Raw genomic sequence first — 17,190 nt, forward strand, 5'->3', positions numbered from 1 at the left:
GTCACTCTTTCCAGTCCAGGCCCCAAGGCCAGGCCCCCAGACAGCAGAGACCCCTGCTAGGGTAGGGAGCTCGGTTGAGAATAGGGGGCTGTCCCGATCCGGGATGGAACCGAGGCGCAGATCTCCTGTAAAGCACCAGGAGCGCGTAAAGAATGCCCTAGGAGAGAAGACGCACCGAAGAAGAAAAGAACGTACTTTGATTGAGCTTTGGCCGGGGGACTCCAGACCTCTGGGGCGGGTCCTACAACAAGAACAAACCAACTCGTTCCCGGGCGTCTCCTTCCCCCTTCCCCTTCCCGCCTTCCTTTAAGCCTCCTACTTCTCTTTCGCTTCCTCCCCCCTGCTCCGGGGGCACGTGGTCCCTCCCTGCTCTTCCTCGCCACACCCCCTCCCCTCCGGGCCCATCCCGCGGCCCCTTCCTCCCAGAGTCTCCCGCTTCCCCTTTCCATTCGCTCTTCCGCCCCCGCTCTCCATCGTTCTTTCTGATTGGTCGCGCGCACCGGAGTCTGGTTGGCCAATCGGCGAGCGGGACTGGCGGCGATGGGCGTGGCCGCGGCGCCGGGGCCCTCAGATCGAGGCTGCCTCCCCCTCGCAGCCGGCAGCACATTCCGCCGCCGTTGCCGCCGCCCGGCTCCGCAGTTGTCTTCGCCGGAGCTGCGGTCGCGCTGGGGTTAGGGCGGGGGGGGACGGGCGGGGAGAGGCGAAGACCGCGGCGAAGGCAGGTGAGAGGAGGAAGGAAGCGGCGGGCACAGCAGCTCAGGCAGCGGCCCGGTTCCTGGGAGTGTCGGTGCGGCGTGGTGGTTGGGGCGGATCCCGCGGGGCCCGGGCGGGGGAAGGAGTCACCGGCCCGGCCATGGCGGACAACGAGAAACTGGACAACCAACGGCTCAAGAATTTCAAGAACAAAGGCCGCGACTTGGAGGTAAACTCGGGGACGCCGGAGGGGTGAGGGCCATGGGCCTCGGGTCGATCTCCGCCGGGACTCGGAGTGTGGGGAGTAGGGGCGGGAGCCGCGGCCGCCGCCGGGCCGCAGGGGAATGGCGCTGGGGGCCGGCCCGTCCGTGACGCGTGTGCTAACGCGCCGGGAAGTTTGTGTCGGGCCTGGTCCGCCTCCGCGGGGAGCGAGGTGCCGGGGTACGGCCGGCGCGGCCTAGGCCTGCCCGGCGGAGCTGGCCCGGCGCGGTTGCGAGGGGCTGGGCCTCGCGGCAGGGAGGCCGGGCGCGGCGAGTGTGGAGGAGGCGTGCGTGTGCCGCGCCGCCCCGGCCCGCCTGCGCCCCCAGCCCCGGAGCGGCGGCGGAGATTCCGGCTCTGGCTCCCGCAACGACGTCTGGGGCCGAGGGTGGGGAGGTAGGAGGGACTAGCGTGTGGCGACCGAGTGGGGCTCGGAACTTCCTCAGCGAGGCCCGAGTCGTCTCCACTTAAAGGCACTTTCTCTGGTCTTTCCGACTCCCGCTTTACCCCTGCCTCCCCCCAATATCCAAACTACAGGAGTCAACTTCTCCGTTGAAAAAAAACACCCCCGGCGTGAGAGGCCTTCCTGGTGATGCTAACAGTGCCTTCCAGCGGCCTGTGTTTTACTGTGGATATAGCTGATGTGGATGAGCAAGATGTGGCTCACGGTGTGCGCTCTTCCTGGCAAAGGATAACCCTTATGTCAGCTTGTTCACAAATCTTTTTACCCTTTCCTGAGAGACCACCAGCTGCATTCTTACCTATAAAGTCCAAAGGGTTATTCAAAGCTGTCTTCCTCTAGTCTACAGTATCCTTTCCCTCCACCTGCCGGTGGTGGTGGTAATGGGGGATGGGGTGGGCTGCGGAATGGCACCATCACATTTTATTATTCTAAAAGGGTGAAAAAAACCCCTTCATTATTTTAGAAAATAGCTGCTTTTGAGGTTAAGGGCCATAAGGTGTGAGTTAAACACCTATTACAGATTTTTGATATTAGACTTTTTTCCTTCAGTATTAGGAGTCTAGGTGAATAGGGGTTCTTTTGTTTGCTTTTTTTTTTTTTTAATTTTAAATATTTCCATTCTGCATCTGAATCAAGAGTTTAGCTTTTAAAAGAAGGTGGTCTAGTGGTATTTTTTTTTTTTTTGTACTTTTTTATACTGAGATCTTCAAATTCCCATCATCTGTTTCTGAACTTTGAGCTTTTGCCTGATTGAGATAGTGACTGCTTGGGGGGCTTTCCACAAAGCCATTTACTCTCCAAGGCAGTTAATGCTGTCTCAGTGGGTTTCCTAGTTTGAGGGACTTAAATACTATCTGGTTAATTCTGTGATTCTTTTAAGATTAACATCAGGCATAATTTTTATAACACCTTTTTATTTTAAATGAAAGAATTTTAACTTTATTGAGATGATTCACATGGTATTGAAATTGCCATTTAAATGAAGAATTTATGATTTTCATTGTTTAGTAGTGTAATGATGTGATAAAAAAATTTTTGACTTATGAATATTTAAAATAAGGGGGGGAAATCACAAATTACAAAACCTAAAAGCTTAAATATGGCAAAATTAGAAAAATCTAGAGAAATATCAAATGCTTGACAATCCTTCTAATCTCTTTCCCTTCTACTTTTCTGGCTGTTTTTTATTTTTTAAACAACTTCATTGAGATGGAATTCACATACTATACAGTTCACCCATTTGAAATGGTTTTTGGTATTTTCACATAGTTGTACAGCCATCAGCACAGTCTTAGAACATTTTCATCACTCTCCAAAAGAAACCCAGACTCACTAGCGGTCATTCTGTCTTTTTAGATTTACCTATTCTAAATATTTCATATAAATGGAATTATACAGTATGTGATCTTTTGTGACTGGCTTCTTTAGGTAGCTGATGTTTTCAAGGTTTATACATATTGTAAAAATAATGTATTAGTGCTTTATTCCTTTTTATAGCTGACTATTCCAGTGTGTGCATATACTAGTTTTTGTTCATTCATTCATCATTTGCATTGTTTCCACTTTTTAATGATTAATGCTGCTCTGAATATTCATCTACACATTTTTGTGTAGACCTGCGTTTTCATTTCTCTTTAGTTTTACACGTATGGTAACTTTATGTGTCTCTTTCTGTGGAATTGCCAAGCTATTTTTAGGTGATCCTTATTTTTTAAATTGATGTTCTCCCCTCACTGTGTATTTCTTATTTTAGCCAAAATAAGATTAAAGGCTGATTCTATATTAGAGCCATATTTGCTATGTGATTTTTTAAAAATAGCTGTAAATACACATTAAGTAAAATGTTTTGAGAAGTTCATTTTGCCTTGTGGGTATCCTTTAGTGGCTTTGATAACTCTGCATGCATTAGGAATATGAGTATTTTCATGTTTCACCTAAAGGAATGGAATATGATTTTAAGAGAAAGTCATCCTTTCTCCTCACTTGTAATTTATTCTGTCACATATGCCTGCAATGAAATAAAAACATCTTTTATTATCCTGGGAGAATATTGGAAGGCCTGTGTGTGTATGTGCTTAGTCGCACAGTTGTGTCCAACTCTGTGTGACCCTATGGACTGTAGCCCGCCAGCCTCCTCTGTCCATGGGATTCTCCAGGCAAGAATACTAGAGTGGGTTGCCATGCCCTCCTCCAAGGTATCTTCCCAACCCAGGGATGGAACTCAGGTCTCCTTCATTGCCGGCGGATTATTTACTGTCTGAGCCACCAGGGAAGCTCTAGAAGCCCTATTGTGTGTATTAATTACATACATGCCTGTGTCCCTCAAAATAGGAATTATGCCCATTTCTTCCCCCTCAAATATGGTTAATTAAATATTTCATGTTGTTCTTTCCATACACGTCTTCAAAATCTGGCCTTTTACACTTAACGGAATATCTCAGTTTGGACTAGCTCCATTTCAGGTGCAGCTGTGGCTGCCTTATTGGACAGTACTGATACAGAGGATAGCAAGTAGAGTGAGATAACTAGCATTTTGGTTTGATCTAACATTGTTTGGTTCCAAATTATGGATATGAAATCCTGGAATTTAGTTTAATATCTAACTTTGTGTGTGACTTTGGGAGAGTCAGTTAATCTTACGGTTCTTTCATCTGTAAAATTAGAGATATTTGACATCTACTTCCTGTTGTGAAGATTAATAGGTTTAATGTTAGAAAGGTGCCTGGCAATTCTCTGAGTGTTTCATCACCTTCAGGTTTTCTTTTTAGGGGGAAAAGGGGGTTTAATAGGATTTAGTGGAATTGATTGTCTTGCTTCCTTATTTGCGGTTGGCTCCTTGTTTTTTCCTCCATGTGCATGTATCTTACACTGAACTTAAAATAAATGGGAACATTTTTAATGTAGAGATATGAATTGCCCATAGAAAGACAGATTGGGAACAGGGAATTAGTGACCCTTCTAAAGTCAGAATTTCTGTTAGAATTGAAACTGATTATATGACCTTCAATCTGATATTCATTCCTGTCTTTTATTCTACCGTTCTGGCTCCTCCAAAATATGGTCATGCTAACTTCTTGAAAGATAACAGCATTAAAGAAGGTGTATGTCAATATCTGTTTAAAATAACTTGTAGGAACTGTCAGATGGTATTCAAGGTGTAGCTTCTTTTATGTAGTGTGATAGAGGATAATCATTAGTTTGAGATAGTAACCATAGAGAGGGTATGCACAGTTTAACACAGGAAATGGGTAGTGACCAAATTTCAAATTAAAAAATGAGTCAGAATACAGCAGACCGAGTTCATCTAGCTTAAGTTTTAAATGTAGAGAGGTAGAGGGGAAATTCTCTTGTAGACTTTCTAATAAACCTGCATAATCTCTATAGAAGTTCTGAGATTGTCCAGGTTTGAATAGAGCATAAGTTTTGTTAGGTAAATAATTAGATTTTATAAAAACTGCTTTGAGAAAAATGATTACCCTAAAAATAAAAGAATATTAAAATACTACCTAATTGGAAACTTATAAGTGTCCATGCAACATGAAATATGAAGTCAGCTTGAACTTCAGGAAAGACTTACTTGGTTGGCAAGAGTTTAATAAATTGATCAGCTGTTTTGTTATTTAGAAATGGCCTTGGTGATTTGTTAAACTCTACAGAGTGAAAGGCATTGTTAAGCTATTAAGTCTTGTTAACTTTTAGAGACTGACCTCTCTCATCACAAATCTTGGAACATATTTACTATACTTAAAATAACCACTGTCTAATTTTTCATATAATAGTCCAGGCATGTGACAATATAAAATATCTGATAGAAATATAGTTGGGAATTAAATAATGTCCTTTCTGCCAGCTTTCCTAGTTTATAAGGCAACCAATTTCAGAACTGCTTCATTGGTAATTTTCTTAGCAATATCAAGATCTTTGTTTTTCTTAGAGCCTAGTATGTCAGATGTGAATATAACAAGATTGGGAAGAGTTGTAGGAGTAATTTAGCTTTAAAAGAATGAAAATACTTTAGAAAAAAATGCGTAGGTAATTTTTAAACATTGATCTCTTGTATCTGATAGTGGTTGTGGGTCCTTAAGGTATTTTTTTAATGTTGCTGAAACAGCATTCATCTACTTGAGGCCTATAATAATGAAATGAGAGCTTGTCAAATCTAACCTTGAATGATAATTGTGATACAGGTTTAGTTTTGGAACAGAGGAGAAGTTTGATTAAAGAGAACTAACTTCTTCAGCATCTGCTGTTTATATACTTTTACTTGTGTTCTCGTTTCTCTCAATCATAGAAGTAGGGATTACTATTCATTATATAAAGAAAAAATGCTAGAGTTACATGACATGATAGCATAACATTCAAGGGAATGACTTTAACTCAGATGTTTCAAAGTGAGATCTGTACTATTTGTATTATGTTTAGGACCTCCCTTTAGCTTCTCTCAGCCTTAATACAAGTCTCAAAGTTGATTAAAGCACCTAGTATAGTCCATGGAGTATAATAGGCATTCACTAAGGGTATTTTGTTGTTGTTGTTTTTACCAGAGATATTTTTGGAAATTGTGTTCATTTGTAGACTTTAAACTAGAGAACACAATCCATTTACTTACAGATCAAATGAAAACAATCTTTATATTGGCACCTACTAAATAAGGACAAAATATATGTGGTTGTAATGGCCTTAGTTCAGAAATTTTCAGAGCATTGGGTTTCAAGACCCATTTATGCAGTTAAAAACAAGGACCCTCAAAAAGCCTTATTTGCAGGTTTCTATCAATATCAACTTTTACCATTCTAGAAGTTAAACAAGAATTTTTTAAAATATTAATTCATAAAATAGCAATAATAGAGCAGTTTTATATAAACATAAATTTCCAGCCAAAGAGAACTGATTTTTCAAAATTTTCCAAAATGGGTGAGAAGAAGGGCCATGTTTAACACTTTTCTTGAGTCTCCTTAATATTTGGCTTTAGAAAAGATAGCTGAATTCCCAATTTTTGTGATATACTCTTTTGGTTGAAGTATATGAAGAATTGCCAGTTTCACACAATAGGCATTTGAAAAAGGGAAGAACACTTAATAATCTTTTTAGATAATTATAAAAATTACTTTGATATACCATATCATGCCATATAAGCCCAAGCTCGAAATAATAGTTTTTTTAAAAAGTTAGTTGCAGTATGGAATCTGAAATCACTGAGCAAACTTCTTACTCTTACATTAAAGTCCACTGGTATGTTAAAGTCCACTGGTCTGTCTTACACTTGGACATTACTGATTTTGTAACATCATATGTTGGTCATTTGGAAAATATTAGTTCACTGAGTTATGTAGATCTTCCAGATGCTGACACACTTGATTATACAGTAAAAATTCACAGTTAGCATCACCACATAAGTTCATCAGAAAAATCTTAAATATTGGAAGTCTGTCAAGCTTCCAGTGGTAGATAGAAGTTTTCCAAAGTTCTTCTTCACTTTAAAGCTCAAACTTTATCATTAGCAATGAATACTGAAAGTTGTTTTTCTTGAAGCCATAAGCTCACTTTGCTCATTTTTGTGAAAACATCTGCCAGATACTGAATAGCCATAATTTGTCTGTCAGTTGTTCTTTCAAGTAAAAATGATGTTCCATGAAAAAAGTGGCTAGTTCAATTAGCAACTCAAACAGTCCCACAAATACTTTTTCCTGAGACAGTCATCCTGCTGCAGGCGTATTCTGTAGAAATGGTTTATGTGTGTTCCCCATTTTATCACAAAATTTTAGAAAGAAAAGGCTTTTTTATTTTTTAATAAAAGTAACAATTTTTTTTACTGTTTTATCAAGGACATTCTCAAGTGAGCCGCTTTTTTTCTTTTTAACTAAAATACAGCGCTTTACCCACTGCAGTGCAGTACAGTGCAAATGTTAACTGAATAAAAACTGAATGAAAAAAAAAAAAAAGTGTTAGCAGTAATTTAAGAAAATAATTTTGCCCTTGTGGACCCTCTGAAAAGGTCTCACTGTCCCCACAGGGGCTTGTTGACCACACTTGGAGAAACATTGTCTTTGTGTATTATTGTAGGTTCTGTTATAGGTGATTGTCACTTTTAATTGATAAAAGGCTCTTAAAAAGCTTTATAGTGTCACAGTTAAATAACATGAACTGTGGAGTCACACCTGGATTTGAACCCTAGTTCCTCTGTTCAGTAGTTACAGAAGTTAACTTAGTATCTTTAAACTATTTAAATACTTAATATTGCAGGCAGAGTGAATGGTGGCTCTGTTTGTATTAACTTGCTTCATCGTACATTACATCCAAATAACCCCCCTCCCCCATCTGTGTTCCCTGTCAGACTAACATTTTGTTTGCAGTTCCTTTTGTACCACTGTGCACCATAATTCAAATTACATCACATAAATTGGAGAAGCCTTCTTTTCCCCTTCATTAGCACTCAAGTGAAAGCCTACTTTCTCCTTCATGCTTAACCAAATGGTCACAAAATTACTGATTTCTGACTTCATTTCTCTAATCCTGTGTTGTAAGTAGGTTTGTAAATAGGTAGATTTTGTTAACTGATGGCCCATAAAACTAAATTGAACCAGAAAATAGCTCAGATTTGGTACACATAATGAAAAATGGCTTAAGGCCATAGACATTTGCTGGTACTATAAGATTAGCTTGATTATAAAATGCTAAACTTTCACTGTTTATGTATTATTAGGATAAAATTTGATTAACTATCACTTTTACCCTCAATTAATTTACATTCAATTAATGTAAATAACATTTTCAATAATGATGTGTTTTGGCAAACCTGAAACTTTTCAATTAACAAAAGTCAGAATCCTAAGATAATGTGGTGTTCATAATTTGGTGATAGACATTTTTAATATTAGAAAGCAAATTATGTTCTGCTTCAGTTTCCAGTTCTTTAAATGAAAGCTTTAGTTGCCTGGTAACTACTCTTAATACTTGTTTAGTGTTTTTATGGCTGCACCACATGCGGAATCTTAGTTCCCCCACCAGGGAATGAACTCAAGCACCCTGCAGTGGAAGCGCAGAGTCATAACCACTGGACCACCAGGGAACTACCTTGTTTTAGTTTTTATAGCATGTCTTTTAGGTTCCTTAAAGTAAATGTTACATAAATTTAGTTACAGTAGTTTTATCTATCTGGTTGTATTAAATAACCCTACACTTTTTGCCACCCATCCTGCCTATCTTCCTGTTCCTCTTTAGCCACTTTGAGCTTTTCAGGTCCAGGGGTAAAAAGCAAAATAAAGTTTTGAGATTTTTGAATAATTGTTACATTACTCTAGGTTCTCTAATAGTTATTAAACGCTATATTTTCTGGCTTTCTTTAGAATAGTGACTTTAAATACCATAAACTTTTTCCATAATGTTGATATTAAAAGTTAGGTCTGATAGCTTTAGGCTGAAAAGGCTGTTTTTTTTTTTAATATTCAGAGCCCAGCTTGAATTAGTTTAAGCACAATGAGGAAATCTGGTTCTTAAAACCCAATAAGTTCAGAGCTGTAGCTCACTTTATAAGAGCTCTAATGAAAGTCTAGGGAGGACTCTGATCAAGATTTGATTGCATGCTTGTACCTGAATTTAGTCACTGTGGGCAGAGGAATATGGCTTTATGATTGGCCAATACAAAGTCATGTGCCGCAGGCCAGGTGTGTATGTGGTGTCGGGGGCGGGGGCGGGGGTGGGGGGAGTAGGGGTGGGGATTGATTGGGAAAGGTGTTGGTGTGGTGGTTTAGTCGGTAAAGTCGTGTCTGACTCTTTGCAACCTCATGGACTGTAGCCTGCCAGGCTCCTCTGTCGGTAGGATTTCTTGGCAAGAATACTAGAGTGAGTTGCCATTTCCTTCTCCAGGGGATCTTCCTGACTCAGGGATCAAACCCGCAGACCCGCATCTCCTACATTGCAGACACATTCTTTTACTGCTGAGCCACCAGGGAAGCCCCAGTTAAACCACAGGTTTTCTTGAAGAATGAGAGGCCTATCTGTTTAAAGAAAAAAGGAAGAAAAAGCCTATTGAAGACAAGTATAAAGCACTGCCATCCAGTATAGATGTAGTAGAATGGTTTCTTATTTTGCCTGACTTTTATATAGAGGTGTTCACAGGTACAGCTACAGATTTGAGTTCATCTTTTTTTTTACATAGATGTTTGTAGAAACTGTAGTAGCCTCAAATTGGAAACATCTAAATGTTCATCAGCAGGTTAGTGGACAGTCTGTGGTGTATATATACACTGGGTTAGCTCAGCAATAAAAACAAATGATTGATACAGGCAAAATGTGAATCTAAAAACTATCATACTGAATGGAATAAGCCAGACCAAAAAAGAATATACACTATAATTTTGACTTCATTTGTTGATCAGCTGTTTTCTTAAACATCTTATATCAGTGTTCACATTGTTTTCTCTTAATGTCTTGAATACTTTTTCTCAATTCCTTCTTGTTCCCCAGCTTTAAAATAGTAACAGTATTATCTTTAAATTATGAAAAAGCTTATTTAGGACCAATAAACAAATGCAGTGTGTGATCAACATCATTAATCATTAAGCTGAAAACCATAATGAGATACCACTTCATACCTACTAGTATAGCTGTAAGCAAAAAGATAAACAAGCGTTGGTGATGATGTAGAGAAAGTAGAACCCTCATACATGGCTGATGAGAATGTAAAATGGTTCAGCTACTTTGGAATGCAGTTTGGCAGTTCCTCAAAAAGTTAAACAGTTAACATGTGACCCAGCAGTTCCACTCCTAAGTATAAACCCAAGAGAATTGAAAACAAGTGTCTGCATGAAAACTTGACCAAGAATGTTTGTGGTAGCATTATCTAAAATAGACAAAACATGGAAACAACCCAAATATCCATCAACTGATGAATTGATAAACAAAATGTGGTATTTGCATACAGCGGAATATTATTCTACCATAAAAAATAATTTAACTACTGCTGCACATTACTACATGGGTGAACCTTGAAAACATTATGGTACCTGAAAGAAGCCAATTAGAAAAAAAATCACATATTCTGTAATTCCAATTATATGAAATGTCCAGGATAGGGAAATCCAGAGAGACCAAGTAGATTAGTAGTTGCCAAGGCCTGGGTTAAGAGGCAAATGAGAATGGCTGCTAATAGGCATGGGGCTTTTTGTGGTAAAGATTATGATCCGGAATTAGATGGTGGTGATTGATGTGCAACTTTGTGAATATACTAAAAACCACTGAATTTTACATTTTGAATAGTAAATTATGTCATATGTGGTTTATATCTCAGTAAAGTTGTAGCTTAATTAAGAGAAATAAGTAGGAATTACGGCAGCTTTCTACTACCTAAGGGTCACAGATGAACTGTTAGCAGCTCTTTTTCACTTACTTCTTCATCTCCTCTTCCCTGAATTGAATTCATTTGTTCAGCAAATATTTATTTAGTTTCTTTGTCTGAGGTTCTGTTGTAAGTGAGGCTTGAGCAATGAGTAACACAGGCTAAATTCCTCTTCTCATGGTTTTTGCATTCTAGCAGGTCACGATTTCTCAGAGCCCTGCTCTGAATTGACCCTGTGGGGATATTTAGCCACTGTGAGCTAGTGTTGTAGATTGCTTATCTTTCTTTCCTAAACTCAAATTTATAATAAATAATATACCTCAAATTTGAAGAGAAAGAACATCCTAAATGTTTGCCATCCAGTAACTCTTCCCTTGAGATTTATGGAAAAGGTTGACTTTACGAATGAGAAGACCTAGGATTGCATCTCATTAGCTATATGCCATTAGGAAAGCTTTCTCATGTGTTTTTTAGCCTCAGTTTCTGTAAAATTGAGGGAAATTAATGTAAAATTGATTCTGGGGAAGATTGAAGGCAGAAGGAGAAGAGGGTGACAGAGGATGAAATAGCTGTATGGCATCACCGATTCAGTGAACATGAACTTGGGCAAACTCCACGAGATGGTGAGGGACAGGGGGCCCTGGCATGCCGCAGTCCATGCGGTGGCAAAGAGTCGGACATGACTAGCAACTGAACAACAAATTCTATAAAATTAAAGTCTCACTTTAGTAGATACTTATTTTGAGTCAACTTTTAAGAATGCAAGGAACAGGGAATTCCTTGGCAATTTAATGGGTAGGACTTGATGGTTTTGCTGCTGAGGGCCTCGGTTCAGTCCCTGGTTGGAGAATTATGATTACACAAGCTGCAAGGCACAGCCAAATAAAAAGAAAAAAAATAAGGAACACCCTATTCAGACTATGTCAAATAAGCGTGAGGCATTAGGAAAATTAAGGAACCAGTGGTCACATTATCCAAGATTATTTCGGGTAGGAGTATCTTGGTAGGAATTCCTGGATCTTTGCTCTGCTGCTCTTCTAGCCACTAATTCAGCTGGTAAATTGTATTTTTCCTAGATTCTGACTCTCTTAGTCTTTATGTAACTTCTGTGTTGAATTGCTCAGAGAATCTGCTTGCACTAATAAGCTGTGTCCAAACTGAGGCAGATTGTTTTTACTGCTGGCCTGATTATGAATTGGCTTTTCCCCTTCACCTCCTCACCTGTCATGTGTAGGGTCAGGGAAAGTGGTGTCACATAAGTAACATCCTTTGCTGATGTTGCAACAACATCCCTGGAAAGAAGTTTCTTTTAGATAATGTTTTAAGTTTGATACTAGTTAATGTCACTCCATTCTTACTTTTCTGTTAACTTTCTCCTCACTGTTAAAATCTTGGGCAAATCATTGCTACCTTGTCATTACCTCATATTCACAGTGGTTGCCTTATTTCTGCTATTGCTCTTTTCTAATTCATAATAAACCAGCGTGATTCTTTCAAAATAGATAAATCCAGTCACACTTCTCTACTTCAGTTGCATCCCACCACATTTAGCTTACAAACTCCTTACTGAGACCTTTTAAGGCCTTGCCACATTTGGTGCGTGTCACCTTCTTCTACCTATCTCTTTTATTATCTCCCCTTACTATTCTCTCATTCATCTTTTAATTTCTCTAACATAGTAATAGTCCTCTCTTCAGGCCTTTTACACATGCCTTTCTGTCAGAACGCCCTCCCCACTCCCTTCACCTTCATCCCCTTTCCTTCACCTGCTTCGTTATTTCTCATCTTTTGAATCTTCAGTATCGTTTACCTGAAGAGGCCATCCCTGAACAAGCTGGTTGAAAGTTAAATCCCTCTGTTGTTTTCCTTAAGAATATTTAGCATAATTTGTTAGTGTATTAACTCAGTGTTCATTTCTCCCATCAGTCTGTAAGCTCCCCGAGAGTATGACCTTGTCTGTTTTGTACACCACTGTCTTCTGAATTCTCATCACAGAGTCTGGCATATAAGTAGCACTTAAGCAGTATTTCTGGGAATCAAATGAAACTTTAAAAACAAAAAGCCATGGACTCTGAAGGTTAAAATTAGCGACTAAATGAAAATTTTTTTTTCAAATCAAGTTAATTTTTTTCCCTTGGAATGGTAATGGCATGGTAATTTGTAGAAACTGAAATAGGAAAAATAACATAATCCTCTATAACCTTGCTGCTATTATCTTTTGAAATGTTTTTTCTTGTGTACATTTTTCAAGTATATTTGGCCTTAATTTGGGTTTGTAGTTAGAATATAGCAAAGTTTTTCAGCCTTGGCACAGTTAGCATCTTCAGCCAGATAATTCTTTGTCGTGGGAAACTTCCCGTTGTAGAATATTTAGCAGTATCCCTTGCCTCTGTCCATTTGATGCCAGTAACATATCCATCTGTTCCCTCCCACCTGCAAGTTGTAAAAAATCAAAATTGTCTCCAGAAATAGCCAGATGTCTCACAAGTGACAAAATCACCTTGGTGAGAACCACTGGAACGTAGTCTTGTGGGTATAGAATTAACAAAACACTAAGAAGGAACAACATGAAAAGGAAATTGAGAGGCATATCCATTTACAATAGCATTGAAAGGAATAAATTGCTTAGGAATAAAACTAACCGATGAGAAGAAGAACTTTTAACATGGGAAACTGTAAAATGTTGCTAAAAGAAATTAAAGAGGACACAAATAGAGACATAACTGTATTCATGGATTAAAAGACTTACTATTGTTGAATGTCAGTACTACGCAAAGTGATCTACAGATTTAATGCAATCTCTAGCAAAATCTAAATTGTGTTATTTGTAGAAAAATCCATCTTAAAATTTATATGGAATCTAATGGGCCTAAATAGCCAAAAATAATCTTGGGAAAAAAAGAGATAAAGTTGGAGATGTCATACTTCTTGGTTTTAAAACTATTAGAGAGATGTTATGGGGAGGGAGGAGGGAGGGGGGTTCATGTGTGGGAACGCATGTACACCCGTGGTGGATTCATGTCAGTGTATGGCAAAACCAATACAGTAGCGTAAAGTAAAATAAAGTAAAAATTAAAATTAAAAAAAAAATAAAAAATAAATAAAACTTAGTATTATACAAAGCTACAGTAGTGAAAACTGTGGTATTTGCACAAAATCAGGCATATAAACTAGTGGAATAGAATGGGGAGCCCAAAAATAACCCTTGCATATATGGGCACATGATTTTTGGTGAGGGTATCAAGAGCATTCAGTGGACATTCAAAAGACAGTCTTTTCAACAAATGGTGCTGAGAAATTTTGATATCCACAAGCAAAAGAATGAAGTGGGACATTCACCTAACAGCATATACAAAAATTAACTCAAAATGTACCAAGGGCATAAATATAAGACAAAACCATATAACTGTTAGAAGAAAACATAGGACAAAGGCTTCGCGACATGGATTTAGCAGTAATTTCTTGGATATGACACCAAAGGCAGAGGTAACAAAAGAGAAAATAGATAAATTGGATTACATAAAACTTGAAGATTTCTGTACATAAAAGGACCTGGCTAACGTAGTGAAAGGGCAGCTGGCAGAATGGGAGAAAATATTTGCATATCTAATATGTGATTAATATCTTGAATATATAAAGAATTCTTCAGTTCAGTTCAGTTCAGTCACTCAGTCGTGTCCGACTCTTTGTGACCCCATGAATCGCAGCACGCCAGGCCTCCCTGTCCATCACCATCTCCCGGAGTTCACTCAAACTCACGTCCATCGAGTCCATGATGCCATCCAGCCATCTCATCCTCGGTCGTCCCCTTCTCCTGCCCCCAATCCCTCCCAGCATCAGAGTCTTTTCCAGTGAGTCAACTCTTCGCATGAGGTGGCCAAAGTACTGGAGCTTCAGCCCCAGCATCATTCCTTCCAAAGAAATCCCAGGGTGGATGTCCTTCAGAATGGACTGGTTGGATCTCCTTGCAGTCCAAGGGACTCTCAAGAGTCTTCTCCAACACCACAGTTCAAAAGCGTCAATTCTTTAGCACTCAGCCTTCTTCACGGTCCAGCTCTCACATCCATGCATAACCACAGGGAAAACCTTGACTAAACGGACCTAGTCAGCACAGTAATGTCTCTGCTTTTGAATATGCTATCTAGGTTGGTCATAACTTTTCTTCCAAGGAGCAAGAGTCTTTTAATTTCATGGCTGCAGTCACCATCTGCAGCGATTTTGGAGCCCCCCAAAATAAAGTCTAACACTGTTTCTACTGTTTCCCCATCTATTTTCCCATGAAGTGATAGAACCAGATGCCATGATCTCGTTTTCTGAATGTTGAGCTTTAAAGCCAACTTTTTCACTCTCTTTCACTTTCATCAAGAGGCTTTTTTAGCTCTTCTTCACTTTCTGCCATAAGGGTGGTATCATCTGCATATCTGAGGTTATTGATATTTCTCCCGGCAGTCTTCATTCCAGCTTGTCCTTCTTCCAGTCCAACGTTCCTCATGATGTGCTCTGCATATAAGCTAAATAAGCAGGGTGACAATATACAGCCTTGACGTACTCCTTTTCCTATTTGGAACCAGTCTGTTGTTCCATGTCCAGTTCTAAGTGTTGCTTCCTGACCTGCATACAGATTTCCCAAGAGGCAGGTTAGGTGGTCTGGTATTCCCATCTCTTTCAGAATTTACAACTCGATAATAACAAAAAAACCATTTTTAAATGGGCAAAGGATTTGAATAAACATTTCTCCAAGGAAAATAGATACAGATGGCGGTAAAGAATCTGCCTGCCAATGCAGGAGATGCGAGTTTGGTCCCTGGGTCAAAGATCCCCTGGAGAAGAAAATGGCAACCCGCTCCAGTATTCTTGCCTGGGAGATCCTATGGAAAGAGGACTCTGGTGGGCTGCAATCCATGGGGTCACGAAAAGAGTCAGGGATGACTTAGTAACTGAACAACAAACGTATGGGAAGATTCTCAGCATTACTAATTGTTGAGGAAGTGGAGATCAGAATCACAGTGGAAAACCACCTCATGTCCATTAGAATGACTGCTTAAAAAACAAAATAAGTGTTGATGAAGATGTGGAGGAATTGGTACTCTAGTTCACTATTGCGGAGAATGCAAAATGGTTCAGCCACTGTGGGAAATGATATGCTGATTCCTCAAAAAATTAAAAATAGGGTTACTATATGACCCAGCAATTCTACCTGTGGGTTGGGAATATACCCAAAAGAATTGGAAAAGACTTGATATCTGTACACTTGAAATATATATCTGTACACTTAATATCTGTAGCAGCATTATTTATAGTAATCAAAACATAGAAGCAAACCATGTGTTGTTCAGTGGGTGAATGGACAAATAAAATGGGGTATACACATACAATGAAATATTCTGACCTAAGAAGACAGAAAATTCTAGTACATGTTACAATGTGGATAAAACTTGAGGCCATTATGTTCAGTCACAAAGAGCAAAAATTAATATAATTCCACTTATATTAGGTAAAAGGTGGAGAAGCTCTGTACAGTCACCAAAAATAAGACCGGGAGCTGACTGGCTCAGATCATGAACTCCTTATTGCCAAATTCAGACTTAAGTTGAAGAAAGTAGGGGAAACCACTAGACCATTCAGGTATGACCTAAATCAAATCCCTTATGATTATACAGTGGAAGTGAGAAATAGATTTAAGGGACTAGATCTGATAGAGCACCTGATGAACTGTGAACGGAAGTTCGTGACATTATACAGGAGACAAGGATCAAGACCATCCCCAAGAAAAAGAAATGCAAAGAAAGCAAAATAGCTCTCTGAGGAGGCCTTACAAATAGCTGTGAAAAGGAAAGATATAAGCATCTGAATGCAGAGTTCCAAAAATAGCAAGAAGAGATAAGAAAGCCTTCCTCTGTGATCAGTGCAAAGAAATAGAGGAAAACTATAGAAAAGGAAAAACTAGAGATCTCTTCAAGAAAATTAGAGATACCAAGGGAACATTTCATGCAAAGATGGGCTCAATAAAGGACAGAAATGGTATGGACCTAACAGAAGCAGAAGATATTAAGAAGAGGGGGCAGGAATACACAGAAGAACAGTACAAAAAAGATCTTCATGGCCCAGATAATCATGGTATGATCATTCCCTTAGAGCCAGACATCTTGGAATGCAAAGTCAAGTGGGCCTTAGAAAGCATCACTATGAACAAAGCTAGTGGAGGTGATGGAATTCAAGTTGAGCTATTTCAGATCCTAAAAGATGGTGCTGTGAAAGTGCTGCACTCAGTATGCCAGCAAATTTGAAAAACTCAGCAGGGGCCACAGGACTGGGAAATGTTGGTTTTCCTTCGAATCCCAAAGAAAGGCAATGCCAAAGAATGTTCAAACTACTGCACAGTTGCACTCATCTCACACGCTATTAAAGTAATGCTCAAAATTCTCCGAGCCAGGCTTCA

The 17,190-nt window shown here is 39.4% G+C and overlaps 1 protein-coding gene across 1 annotated transcript in view; it reads left to right on the top strand.

Annotated features, from left to right (window-relative positions):
- The first annotated feature begins 569 nt into the window (after window positions 1-569).
- KPNA4 (karyopherin subunit alpha 4) overlaps window positions 570-17,190 on the top strand; it is a 63,690-nt gene continuing 47,069 nt past the window's right edge. Inside the window, exon 1 of the mRNA XM_015092573.4 lies at window positions 570-922. Within this exon, the coding sequence (XP_014948059.2) occupies window positions 854-922 (69 nt within the window). The 5' untranslated portion in view covers window positions 570-853. The remainder of the gene's footprint in view (window positions 923-17,190) is intronic.

This window comes from Ovis aries, chromosome 1 (genome assembly GCF_016772045.2).
Source record: "Ovis aries strain OAR_USU_Benz2616 breed Rambouillet chromosome 1, ARS-UI_Ramb_v3.0, whole genome shotgun sequence".
Taxonomy (NCBI): Eukaryota; Metazoa; Chordata; class Mammalia; order Artiodactyla; family Bovidae; genus Ovis; species Ovis aries.